We start from the raw sequence: 14,060 nt of genomic DNA, 5'->3' as shown, positions 1-14,060 counted from the left end.
TTCCCTGTGTTTAAAGTAAGGAAAATAACATAATTCGCTTACTTTCCAGAGCTGTCATGAAGGGCTTTGGGCTGCTCAGAGGTAAAGGACCATAAATGGGCAAATTTTACTCTGTAAATGCTGACTTAATTGTAGGGCTGATTCTCCTCCGTTGCTGAAGTGTTGCAGAAAGAAAGGAAGTATGAAAGTTTTCTTCCACCTGCAAGAAGCAGCCAGTATACATCCATAAGGACTTGGAAAGTTGAAGCGTTCCCACCATTTCTAAGGATACTTGTTTAGTCCCTGGTCAGGTAGTGTGTGTGCTGCTGTCATCATCAAAAGTCGTGTTCAGATGATCAACAGCTGAGAATTTCATTGACAGGCAGCAAGAATCTCTGTGGTAAAGACGGATTTCCCACAACTGAACCTATTTCCTAATTTTACTTCCATGCTTAGCTGCAGGTATCTTGTGAGAAGAATCCTTTGTTGCTAAGGGGAAGAAGTTAGACTTACAGGACATGATATTAAAAGTGATCTCCTAACTTACTAAACTCGGTCCCTGTAGAAATTCTTACTATCCTTATCAATTACGTATCCCTGATGCTTTTAAGTGGGAGTTCCATAGCTTCACACATAGCGGAAAATTTCCACTGATTTCAAAGCTTAAGATATTAATGTCCAGTTTAAGTCTTCAGGTTTTGGCCATTCTAAATCTTTGGCTTACTTGCCTCTTCATTCCTAGACACCAAATGCATTTACTTTCCATGTTTGCTCACTAGAATAAACAAGGCAAACTTTTTTGTTTCTTCTCGTGAGTACTCTGTTTTCTGTATTGTCCCAGTAGCGTTACTTATTTCCTTGGAGGTGAATCATGATAGATATGTATTTTTCCTTTTTTTTTTTTTTTTTTTAAATAGTCATTTCACATAGGTGATGTGGTTATTTTTTGATGGGTTGAATAGACTTGGATCTTTCTGCTGTTTTCAGCCAGCAGGTCTCAAATTAGAGCATAATGTTTTACTATTACTACTTACATCAGTAATTTCGTAATTCATACTTTTAGGTCATTTTCTATTAGTATTACCAGTTTCCCAAAATTATCCACTTATTTTTTTGCTTTCCTGTTTTGCTGGTTTATTATTGACCTTGCAGTTCTTGTACTAATTTCAGTCTTCTTCAGTTTACCGTTTCTTACTGAGCACTATAGAAGTTATTTACCCAAGTCAACATCCAGATATATTCTGCTTCTTCCGTCTAAAGAATCTGTATTATTATTAGTAAGAAAGATCAGCTTAGAATGGTAAAAGCTTTGATATACTTTTGTTGCATTGTAATCCACTTTTAATTTGTCTCTGTCCTCTCTTACCTGAACTCAAGATTTAACAAGAATGGGAGGCTTATACCTGGGACATAAATTTTCTTGTAAACTTCAGATGATTCTTCATTCTCCAATTCAAGTTTAATTGAAACTAGCTGAGGTTTTGTTACATAGACAGCTTTTCATTCAAGTAATTGCACTGTAGTAAGAGTAATAAAGTTTTTTCTTTCTCCAGCAGAGGAAGACAGTGTTTTTGATGAATCTGATATTCATGATACACCAACTGGACCTTGCAATAAAGAATCACAAACTTTCTTTGCAAGACTGAAAAGAATCGGTGGCAGCAAAATGGTGAAATATCAACCAGTTGAGATGAATGCTCAGAGAAGTATGAATTGTTTTGTTGGTATAAACTCATGCAGAAATAAAGTTTCCTACTCTTAGTTTCAAGCTACCACCTTTCTTTGTAGAGTTTGTTTCACTGCTAATTTGAATATGAGGACTCTGTCTCACTTATGAGAGCAGGTGCTTCTCATTTCACTGAGTAAGTTCTCTTACAGGAGTCTCAAAGTAGGGACTCCAGAATAACAATACCTGAAACCAGCAATTGTTTTCTGAAACTTTAAGCTCTTTTCAGTGTAAAAATGTTTAAGAGAATTTGTTGCAATTTTCTTCCATTATTGGGCTGAAGTTTCTTATTCTATTTTTCTCCCCAGAATTTGTTGTTGTTGTTGTTGTTGTTTTGTTTGTTTTGTTTTTTTGATGAGGTGGGACACTAGGGAAAGCAAATTTGTTGTTGCTGCTGCAAATATTACGATTTTCCATTGGTAAAAAGCGTCATTTGGTGGTTTCAAAAAATAGGGAGGATTTTGTTTACAGATTTAGGTTTCTGAAATGGAAAAAAAAAAAAATGAAGATATTTCTACCACCACCCACTTGCCTTTTTTTTTTTCTTTCATGTGATTGCATGGCAGGGGGAATGATTCTGACTAGAGCAAGCATCTGCTTTAGCTTTTCTCACTGCTTTTTTTGCATGGTGATTCATATGTGGAACATTTTGAAATATGAGGATAATAATGATCAAAAATATTCTGTTTTATGTGAAGATATGTCTTTCATAGTAACAACAGTGATAAGCTTTTAAAATGTTCTCAACGAATGTGTTCACGTAGCGAAGTTCCAATGCAGTGGTAGTACCAGTGCGTGTAATTGTGCTATGTGTGTGATGGTTGCCAGACTCTGCTGGGCTCTAGAGTCACTGAGGGAAAAAATTCTCTCAACACCTGTCTGATCTCAGGCTTGTGCTGCCACATCCTCACTGCTATTGCTACGCTTGCTTCTTCAATCAGAAGCATCCATTTTAAGCCCACTTAGCTGCAGTGAATAACGTGTAGACGTGCTCTAATGTACACTCATGTCCAAATGATGTCCACAGTACTGTAGACCAAATTGATTTTGAAATCTCTTCAGAGTGGTCCATGTAGCTCATTTCTTCTTTCATCTGTCATGCCTAACACAGCCATTCCAAGTGTCTGTAGAAGTTACTTGCGTGTGGTATCTTCTGTTCAATGCATAAGGTTAAACAGTCTATCTTCAGGGTACCCCTGTCCAGGATGAGTAGAATTTGGATAGAATTTAGATAAACCCTACTGTCGAAATAGCAGGTTTTCTTATCGTTGTTCCTTGTAAAAATCTGTAAAATGGCTCTGAGGTCAAAACAAAATTTAGATAATTTTGACTAAGATTTGGTTTGTATTTGAAATGCCAATTGTGTTGAATTGTGAGATAAAGATGAAGATAACTGCCAGAAGTCTCCAACTGAGGTAGTATTAGCTCTTTCTGTTTTAATCAGGTGAAATAGAGCTGGCTGAATATAGAGAGACGGGTGCCTTACAAGACAGTATTCTACGCTGTGTGAGAGAAGAAAGCATTCAGAAAAAAAAACTGCGCTCTCTAAAACAAAAATCTCTTGATATAGGAAATGCAGACTCCCTGTTGTTTTCATTAGATGAACATCGCAGGAAGTCCTGCATAGACCGGTGTGACTTAGAAAAACCACCTGTCCCTGCTGCTTATGCCATACACAGGCAGGGTGATTATGGACGATCTCGGCAGAATTCTTCTACTAAAGCTGAAAATATAGAGACACAAGAAAATCTTCCTCGTACAGAGAGTTTCCAGGAATCAAGAAGACCTGTCATACCAGAAGTTAGGTTAAACTGCATGGAAACATACGAAGTGAAAGTGGACTCTCCGGTTAAACCTGCTGGGCCCAAGGAAGATTTAGATCTGATAGATTTGTCCTCTGACTCGACATCGGGTCCTGAAAAGCATTCAGTGCTCTCCACTTCAGACAGTGACTCTTTAGTTTTTGAACCACTTCCTCCTCTTAGAATAGTGGAGAGCGATGAAGAAGAAACAACAAACCAGCTGAATGATGAGGCCCCTGACAAAACTGCTGTGTCGTCTCCCTCAACTCCCATCAATGTCTCTGCACTCGGTCTCAGCACAACTCCTCTGGTCCAGTTCAGCATTGAAGATTGCTCCAAAGACTTCAGTTCTCAGGATACAAGCAACGATGCTTCAGCAGGAATAGAGGATATCCTTTCCACTTCTCCAAAAGATCTAAAGGACTCTTCAGAGTTAGTTAAGCCAGAAGAACTTCAAGACGTGTCCTGTGGAAACACACTAACACTGAAACAGAAAAGGGACTTGCTGCAGAAGTCATTTGCCCTTCCAGAAATGTCCCTTGATGATAACTCTGAGCTCAGTGTGGAGGAAATGAAACCTGGTGGAGCAAGTCCAAGCCCAAATGTAAAGACAGTCCTTATTAAAGTACCCGAAGATTCTGAAAACCAAACAGAAGGTGATAAACTTGATACCAACACAGAGTCTGACACTGAACAAAACATGGAGCAGAAACAAGGAGAGGAGACCGAGGAGTCAGAATTTAAGATTCAGATTGTTCCTCGCCAGAGGAAGCAGAGGAAGATTGCAGTGAGCGCTATTCAGAGGGAATACCTGGACATTTCTTTTAACATCCTTGACAAGCTGGGAGAGCAGAAGGAGGCAGGTGAGCTCAATCACTGACCCAATCAAAAGGTTTATCACTGTGTGAAGGTTTTAGTAACAGACCAATGTAGGGAGGGATGTATATTCTTGTAGGGAGCGACATGGGTATACACCATCTGAGCTAGCTGAAGAATGCTTTTGGGTATTTGTTTCTCACAAGAAATGCACTAACCCTCCTGGTATTGTGCATGTGTGAGGCCTCATTTGAAAAGGAAGTGGAGCTCAGTGACAAAAATATTGGTTCTGATATCCAAGCTAGGGAGTGAAACTCCGTGGCCTCTTTATGTGAGGAGTCAGAAAAATTGTCATAATTCAGTTCCTTTTATCCTACTAATCTAGGCCATACTACACTGATTCTCTTTTGTGTGTAGTGGGTTTTGGCCTTTATTTCTTCTGCAAGCATAAGGCAGTTTAAAGCAGACTGGATCATGAAGTGTAAAGCTGAACAAGCTGTAGAATTCGCAACTTGGAATTAACCACAGTTTGCATTTAGGATCAGACATATATATTTTGTTCCTATACACTAAAAATTTTTAGTAGCCTTCTATGTATTGAGTATTGACAAAGTTTACATGGCTTGTGTTCATTAAAGATTTGAAGTTGAAGTATGGGGAAAGCCATACAGTGTTTCTGTGTATCCCAGGATTTTTCAGGTAATTTCAAGGGTTTTGTTACCAAGTTTTTCAGGTGGTGAGAAAGTGTGTTCTAGCAATTTCCTCAGTTACCAAATGGATGGGTCAAGTGTTTTTAAAAATGTATGCTGCTGCCTCTTTACTTCTGCAGCTGGTTTGTTTTTTTTTTTCCATGATTTTTCAGTTATTAGAATTGTACCAATACTTTTTTTTTTTTAATTTATTTTATTTTTTTTACCATATTAATTAAAAAAGGAAAGAATCTTTCAGACCTCACTTCTTTGTTGCCAGTGAAGTGAGGAGGAATATTTATGGATTCCTGACCTCACTTCTTCTTTCTTCTTCAGAGGGAACCGGAGTATATTTCTTATTATGATATTATGCTTTTACAAGGATAAATCATTCAGTGTGATCATAGTTAGGCTGTTCCCTTAATGTTTTAGGCCTGTCATCCCATTTATGGTTCCAGTAAGCTGAAGAACCACTAGAGCTTTGTAAAAACAGAAGAGGGCCAAGTGCTTTTGAACCTTTCAAATAAGTTGTTAGAGAAGAATGGTCATGAAAGAACTGTGCAATTAGACACAAATGATTTTCTGACCATTAGTAAGGGCCAGTTTTCATGCAGTAATTAGCAGTATCATCCTTGAAACTGCTTGGAAGAACTGTCCCTGTTCTGAAACACCATGTGGAACCTAGGATTATAGCATATACAAAGGTCATTTGGCTGCCTGCATCTAAATATGTCATCCAAGGGGAACATAAAACATTCACAATAACTCACTGAGTGCTCACTTACATTACACGTTGATACAGGCAATTCAGATAACTGGGTAATTTAGTGACTTGGGTAGGTTAATATGTCTCTTCTGTTTTGCTTTGTTAGCCGTATTGATTAGTTTATTTGAGAACATATGTATTGTAATTAATTTAAGTAGTCTTAATATTGCCATCGTAATGGGCTGATTATAATTTCAAAGTCTTATTCAAGCTTTGTCAGCCTATTATACTTTCATATGTTTTAGAATGGCTTGTAATAAAACTGATCTCTGAAATAAATATGCAAATGGCTATTTCTTCAAGTCTGTGATGCTAGGCTACATTTTCCTGCCTGAGACTTTGCAGCACAGATACAACTTTATATGATATGCTGAAAACAGCCCTCAACACTTGAAAATGCTTTTGCTTTATTCTTCCTATATTGATAGCATCAGTTATCATAAAATAAATACATTAGCTTTAATGGCTTATTTTTCTTTTTTAATGATAGAATCTTAAACTCTTCAAACCTTTAGGATCAGCTGCTAGATCAGCAGCCTTTTGAAAGAAAACTGATAAGGTGTTGGAGATAAGACTTTGAAAAGATGCTAAGCTGTTATTTAAACTAGCTTTACATCAGTGGTACCTCTCTTATTTTCATGTTGGTGGTTCTTATAATCACTCTGAGTGGGACTGAAATCAAACTCTATTTGCATTTATTAGTTCCGAGCTCTAAAGAGCACAGGTAGAAATTTCCTTTAAAAAGTTATTTTAAGCAGTAGTTCCTTATGTGTCTATAAAAATTTTCTTACTACACAAACACACTGAATTATTTTAAAACTGCTGGAAATGCCAGATGGTGAATGCATGACAGGAAAGAAGTGAAAAAAGTATCCAGGGAGAAAACAGACGGAAAATATTTATTTATTAAGGACAATTTTTATATGCAGATCCTGCTGCCAAAGGACTTTCAACACTGGAAATGCCAAGAGAGTCATCATCTGCACCGACACTTGAAGCAGGTGTCCCGGAGACAAGTAGTCACTCTTCCATAGCAAGTAAGTTTGCCTCTGGCTTGAGGATCGAATGTGCTGTGTTCGTGCATCAGATACATATCATGCCTGGTAAATGCCTTCCCCTGAGTTTCATTGATTCTTGAAATTACAGTTGTGTTGAACATCATTAGATCTGTTAAATTTCTGGTGGTCAGCAGGATTTTAGCAGTTAGTGGCTGCAAGATTTTCTGTTGCACCATGGCAAATTTGATGGAAGTGGTTTTCCTGAATTAGAATAGGTAGCAGCTAGAAGCAATATTTCACTGAAGTTGAATGTTTATTTTCCAGTGAGAGAGAGCATTGTCAACTGTCAGTACACAGAAGCAGAGGATGAGAGCTCCACAGGGCTGCTACTATGGTCTTCTGTGCATTTCTTGCTGTACCTTAGGAAAAAAAGTCTCTTGCAATTTTTGTAAAGTGCTTGAAATGCCACTTTCTCAGCTGCTCACTGAAATGCAGTAACTATTTATCTGAGACTCCCATACCCATTTCATTGTAAAGTGAACTGGGCTGGTATAAGTAGATGTAGACACATGGCTTAACAGATCAGATGGAGATAACATTGGAAAGTGAAAGCATCTTAGAACACTAACAAAATCCAAAATGATGTGTCCACCTAGGCAACGTTAAGCAACACTTCGGATGGTTGATGGGGCAGGATTCTTGATAAGTAGAAAAGGGAGGAGAAATGATGACCTGTTTTGATACCAGTGAGCTTCTGGGTTGGCTCAACCATCTTGCTGAACTGTGATTTCAGATTACTGTAGAGAAGTTAAACTTTAATTCTGGAAATTCATCATCTGCTGATTGGATTGGAAGATGTTATTTTAGACATGCTAGATGAGTACTCCAAATTAGAGATTTCCTCTCCAGTTTTATCACAAGCATCTCATGTAATGTGTAACTCATAGTCAGAGTTCTTTTGTTGACCACCTAATGATACAGATATCACTTCCTAAAGCAGCCAAAGAGGTGGCAGTTAAGACCCATCTCCGTCTGGTTTCACCGAGTGCTAGGTGTTCCTGTAAATGCCAATATATGAAATTGGGAATAGTATCTAAATTACATTGAGCCTACATTCCTTTGTAAATATTCCTTTCCTCTTTCTATGTACCTCAGTTTCCAACTGCAAAATGGACATGAATACTTCCGTTGTGTCTCTTGTCTCTTGAGACCGAAATATTTTTGACCTTCTATTGTGTGTTTTTACAGTGCTCTGCATAATAAGTCCTGATCAGGACTGTGAGCACAAGGCACGTTAGTGACACAAGTGGATAACATCACTTGTACAGCCAGTGCCTGGCCACAGAAAACATAGATTGCTAGCTGTGATAGGAAGATTTTGTCTTTGGATATGAAAAGTTGTGTGCTGCTCCACAGCAATCAGCCTGGCTCCAGCACTGTTCAAAGGCTGGCAGATCTCTGGGCTGTGGTGGTTTTCTGTTTTTTTATACTTATCAATATTTGAAATCACGGCTGTCCTTGAAAAATCAGGTAAATAATCCTGGAAATCCAAATCTGCTCGACAGTAGCCTGATTATGTGAAATATGCATGAAATTTTTTTAATTACAATCACAAAAGCTGTTAAGAAAATTCAAAGAGATAATTTTCTGTATTTTGACAGTCATCTGCACTCCAAGCAGTCTTGCCAATTCTAACGTTAATTGCTGTTCTTTCATCAGGAAATTCTATGCTTGATAAAGTGATAAAGCATCTATTTAAAGTCCTTGCCCTGGAAACGATGGAAATTCTATTTTTCTCCTAATTTGCTGTAAAACGCAGCTGCAATATAACTTTTAAAAGTGAAACATGGGATGGTCTTTTGGTCTGTTCAGTTATACAAGGACTGTTTTACAACAATGCTGGAGAAGTTTGTACTTGGACCAAAAACAGAGTTTAAATGCACTCTGATACATTGAAAGGATATAATGAGGGAAAACTTAAACTACTTCACCTAATAAAATAACTTCAGTGTGCAGATTCCCACAGAAGTTATCATTGTGTTTATTATTACTCAGGGCCTGTGTTTGTTTTGTTAGGGAGTACTCTTACTTTCTCTGAATTTGAAACTCTCAGAAACTGAGGAAGTTTAGGAGAAGGCGCTTAACCCCTCAGCTTTCTGGAAGTTGTAGTTTGTCACTTGTCTGTACTTCTTGATCTCAGTTAATAATGTGAAATGCTGTGTTTATTTTCAGATCTTAGCTGGGTGTTGTTTGGAATATTAGAAAGGAACTACCTGATATTATGTTAGTACTTCTTTTTACAATGTTGAATGTGGTTGCAGATGAAAATAATCATTAGGAGAAGGTTTTGCTTTGTTGCTCTTTCTTTAAGGTCCTATTGAAGAAAGCACTTAAACATTAAGGCAACGTTTTAAAAGCTTTCCTGCATGGAGATAATTGTCAGCAGTCTCACACGCCTTGATCAAACAGGGCCTTCAAACTCTGTCTTCAAACTGTGGACAATGATTTTGGTTTCAGTGGTGGAAATACATTGCTCAGACTCAGCTGTCAAAACGAATGTATTATGCTTGTTCAATTTGCATTTTCTTATGAAAGGAGAAAAATGTAATAGAATTGTGAGTTGTGAGTATGCTCTGTTTCTTTCTCCATTTAAATTTTAAATCCACTTTTTTTTGTGTATGTGTGGGTGCATTATCCAGTGAGAGACATCTCTTAAAGCAAGCAGCAATATCAGTTTAAAGAAGTATTGTAAATAGTCAGATGAGGAAAAATCGAGCCCTCGTCGCTTGATAGTGTTAAGGAAGTTTCCTTTCCCTAGGTTTCCCAAAGCCAAGACTTGGGCACGGATTCCAGAAATTCTTCTTAAATAATTTATTTGTAAAGCAAAGTGTAGAGAGCAGGTTGAGCTGGGTGCCTCTGGGAGGGGGACCCTGAGCAAAGAAAAGCCTGGCCAATTATACCATTACAACCTAGGCTTCCCATCCCATGCATGTCAGTTTGGTTCAGTTGTAAAATTAGAGTCTGGGATGTCCGTGTTCTTCGTCGGGTATCTTCGTTTTCATCGGATGAGCCGTTTCTTATCTCTGTGGGTAGTTGTTTGTCTTTTACTGACCAGACTAGACATCAGCTCTAGCTCCTGTTTATCAGTTGTTATTCTGCACCTACAGCTGGGAAGAAAAATAAGTCTTTGGCAATAACAAAAACATTAATCTGTTTTTCATCTTCTTTTAGACCCGCCATCTTGTTCCTTTACCTATCTCTAGGGATGCAGCTCCTGTTGACCATCAAAACCTCCCTTACCTTCTTGCTTGAACAGATTCTGTGGCCTTTTTAGGCAGAAAGTTTGAAAGTTCACAACTTGTGACCTAAGCAAACTTCGTTACTTATGTTAAGCAAGTTATGCTAAGCAAGTTCCATAGGCAGTTTCCAAACAAGTTCTATAAGAAGCAGTATACCAAATAATTCAGTAAACTAAGTCAGTCTATTCCCTAACAATAGCTCCATGTAATAAGAATGGCAGTGAAGTTACAAAAGGGACCTGTCTTCAAAGGTGTGTTAGCTTCACGCTTCACAATGAGGTGCAAGTGGTGTGCCTGAGGGGTGGGTATTTAGGAGGCCTGTTCAGGTTGTGCCACCCATGAAAGGTGCTGGTGATTCAGGGTCAGTGAATTAGTTCTCCTATGGTGAGCATGGACATAGCAGTGCTCCGTACCTTGCTGGGAGGAGACGAGGTTTCCTTCCTCAGTAGATTGTATGTGAGTGAGATTCAAGTATTGCCTGTCAGCGTGGGAATTTTGGGGTAGTATCTGACACCACAGATACCAAGTCGTTTGAAGAACTTTCATGATATTTGGAGACAAAAAGGCACTGACAGTTGACACAGTGGAAGAGAACCTGAATCCAAGTCACTTATGACTGATGTCTTTGGGGCCAGAATTGTACCCTGTGCAGTTGTGTGAAAAGTGCACATTGACTTGAGCAAGATCCTCAGAGCAAGCAGTCGTTGTCCTGTCAGTATTTATCTCATGCTGGCTTGTAAGTTCAGGAAATAAGAGTAGTTTTACATGTTGTCTGAGCCCCTGAAATCCTTTTGCATTTCTGACTTGCAGCTCAGTTCAGACAAATGAAAAGAGGCTCTTTGGGAGCTCTGACAATGAACCAGCTAATGAAGAGGCAGCTGGAACACCAGTCTAGTGCTCCCCACAATATCAGCACTTGGGATACTGGTGAGCTGCATTTATTGTTCTTTATTTCTGTTTCCTAAACCAATTTCTTTTGTATCAATCAATTTAAAAAGTAAGTATTTCTATTCTACAACTGTAGATAAGTAATCAATCTCAATTCTAAAGAAAAACTTTGTAGTGAGTACCAGATTCTCACCTGGTGTGAATTGGTATAGTTACATATTTGGGAGGTAGTTCTTCTGGTACAGTGGTGTCCCCACAGTTTTGCATATTACTTGGATTATTTCCTGGCCTCATTGAATGAAATGGAAGTATCACCGTTGATTTCATTAGATATAGGATTTCATCCCTGGTGCATGGAATCATTTATTTGCATGTGTGTTTACAATGATGTTGGTACACCAAGGAATTGTGCCTTATACCAGCCAGTTTTATTTTTCTTTGAAGTTTCTCCCAGCTCATGCTGAACACCTGGAGTTTTTGTTCATCACAGACCTGTTTTTTCTTCCTTTAATATGAATGCAAAGCAATTAAAACTGAATTCAGCACGTAATTTCCTCATTACTCAAGTGTGGTGTTTTGTTTTTTTGTTTTGCTATACAAGTTTTTCTATCACAACCGAATTCATAGCAGATGGCACTAAACATCATTCTACAATAGCTTATCATAAATGGTTGATATTTTGTTGCCCATCTTGATGTTAGTGACATTGTGGAGTCATACTACTTAAGAATTTATCAGCAGATCCAGATGCATCCAGAGAAAGGAATGCTTAAAACATTACATGGAACTTCGCATGCTGAATGCTTGTCTTGTCACGAGTTCTGGACAGCTGAGTTAAAGTTTTTAGTTAATTCAGTCTTCAGCATCAGGTTCTGTCAAACTAAACCTTGTAGCTGAAGAATGGCTGAGGGTGTGGTACATAGTTCAGGACTATAGTTCAGGACTATCCTTTCTATTCCAGACTGCTGAGTAGCGTGCTCAGCATCAGATAAATGATAAAGGTCAAAATTTGTCAATGATAACAATGTTTTGTTTGTTTGTTTGTTTTTTGTCCTATCAGCAGGTAAGTTTATTTACTGAAGAGACTTAGCTGGTATCACCCAGTTTCTCAGGCAGGGGTTTAGAGGTGAAAAAGTTATTGCTTTAATTCTACAAGAAGTGGTTAGCCTGTATTCAAGAGGTACAAGTCAGTACTTAAAACCACTTTTGAGCTCTGTCTTCTTAGTCTTGTTCCAAATCCACTAGCTTTCTTCTCAATATCTATGATGTTTTCCTTCAACATTCATTCCAGCTAAAGGCCTCCAAGCACGGAGATACAAAGTAAAATGTTCTTTTCTGGAAAGCTTTGCATCTCTTATGTCTTTTTCAAGCAGTACCTTCAAAGTAAAATTATTATTTGGACAGAAAACAGTAGTTTGTTTGTTTATTTGATCAGGACAAATGCTCAGTGTGACTTTTTGTCATTTTAATGTCACACCAGAGTTTTAAGACTTATTATACTTGGGTATAACAACTAGGAAATAGTTGGCATAAGTATATGATGTGTGCTTGATTCATGCATGTTTTAATTTTATTTTTTTTTTTTATTTTTATTTTTTTTTACATTGCTAGGTAGCATGTGTCTCTTTCATTTCTTATTTCAAGCCACTCTTTTCCCAAGCTAGCTATCTGTAAAATAAAATAGTTTTGTGTCTATCTTCTGACAGCACAAACTACACTTGATTTCTCGTCTCTTGATATTGCTTAGCACTGTCTTTCTCTTTTTGTGACTCATGTATTCCGTATCTTGTTGAACCTTTATGAATAGCACTTCCTTTCTTCTTTAATGACACTGTTCTAAAATGCCTTATGTGGTATTAGGTTATCTGTGTCCTTTTTCCTTTGTGGACCTCTTTCATCTTTCTCTGCCCCTCCCACCTCCCCCCCGCCCTTTTCTATGCTTAAGAAATTAACTCTTTTTTTTTTTTTCAATATCTGTTTTATTTGTCCTTCTCTTAACGGTTTAAGACTTGTGATGCTGGTGACAGATGTTGGATTCATATTTCTGGAGACTGAAGTTCTATATTTATTCACAGAGCAGATACAGCATGGGAAGCGGCCGTGCAATGTCCCTGTTTGCCTAAACCCCGACTTGGAGGGACCACCACTAAGAATCAGAGGTTAGTTCAGTGTCTATTTGACCTGATCTCTCTGCTAAGACTGCCAGGAAGGATTTTTGGTTAGTAACAAATAGTGCTGAATTTTATGTTCCGTTCAGCTGTATTAAAGCCCTCAACTGTCCTGCAGAATGTAAGTTATCGAAAAATTATTAGAAGAGACATTTCATTCAAGACAGGGACAACTGATGAGAAGTACTGGCTTTCTGCTAGTACTTGTTTCAGCTTCAACCTGTAAATAATAGACTCTGTATGCAGAGTGTGGTTGAATCTTATTTCTTTATGAACTCTTCTCCCTCACAGCTGAAATGCATCAAATTTCTTACAGTCTTGCAATGGGTCAGTGATTTATCTTCTTTGCCTAGAACATATGTTTTTTTTCCCCTACTGTTCAGTGCATGAGAGTGGTAATTTCTATTTTAAGGAGTTAAGTCTCATTTCAACATTGTAACCTGCATTATGACAGCTTTTAGCATGTGTGCTTCAATGGGACTTACATCTAGAGGACATGACAGTGGAATTTCCAAAGTCGTGGTAGAGGGATCTTTATTCATTTGTGAAGGGATAAAAAAAACCCAAACAAACAACTGGCTAGAAGTGTGTGAAAATCTACTCCTATTCCTTGCATTCTGGATGGTGTCCTACAATACTGAAGAGTGTTCTGGACTTCCTGGAGTGTCTGCTCATATCCAACAAAGTCTGAGGGGACAATTATGAAGTACTGAACTCTGTATGTAAAAGAAGTATTTCCTTCCATACTTAATAAAATGGTTATTCAAAACCTGTCTTATTCTTGTGGAACTTCATCACTCCACATGTTTTGAGTTCAGAAATTGTGGGAGCTTCTTAGATTATTTGGCCTGAGGGCTGATATTAAATTTGCTTTTCCTGCAGTAACTGGGATTGTCTCATCAGAAATTCCCTCAAAATCCAGCTTAGGT

The 14,060-nt window shown here is 38.0% G+C and overlaps 1 protein-coding gene across 2 annotated transcripts in view; it reads left to right on the top strand.

Moving 5' to 3' along the window:
- UNC79 (unc-79 homolog, NALCN channel complex subunit) overlaps positions 1–14,060 on the top strand; it is a 109,336-nt gene that overhangs the window by 53,133 nt on the left and 42,143 nt on the right. The window contains exons 31-35 of one of the 2 annotated variants that reach the window (XM_082058249.1): positions 1,536–1,685; positions 3,150–4,370; positions 6,708–6,815; positions 10,886–11,002; positions 13,039–13,122. In XM_082058249.1, the coding sequence (XP_081914375.1) occupies positions 1,536–1,685; positions 3,150–4,370; positions 6,708–6,815; positions 10,886–11,002; positions 13,039–13,122 (1,680 nt within the window). Of the gene's footprint in view, positions 1–1,532; positions 1,686–3,149; positions 4,371–6,707; positions 6,816–10,885; positions 11,003–13,038; positions 13,123–14,060 lie in introns of both variants that reach the window. The other variant, XM_082058248.1, reaches the window with a different exon arrangement.

Source organism: Streptopelia decaocto (genome assembly GCF_964273445.1).
Source record: "Streptopelia decaocto genome assembly, chromosome: 7".
In the NCBI taxonomy this organism is placed as follows: domain Eukaryota; kingdom Metazoa; phylum Chordata; class Aves; order Columbiformes; family Columbidae; genus Streptopelia; species Streptopelia decaocto.
Note: the sequence above shows the minus strand (reverse complement) of the source record. Positions and strands in the feature narration are given on the sequence as shown.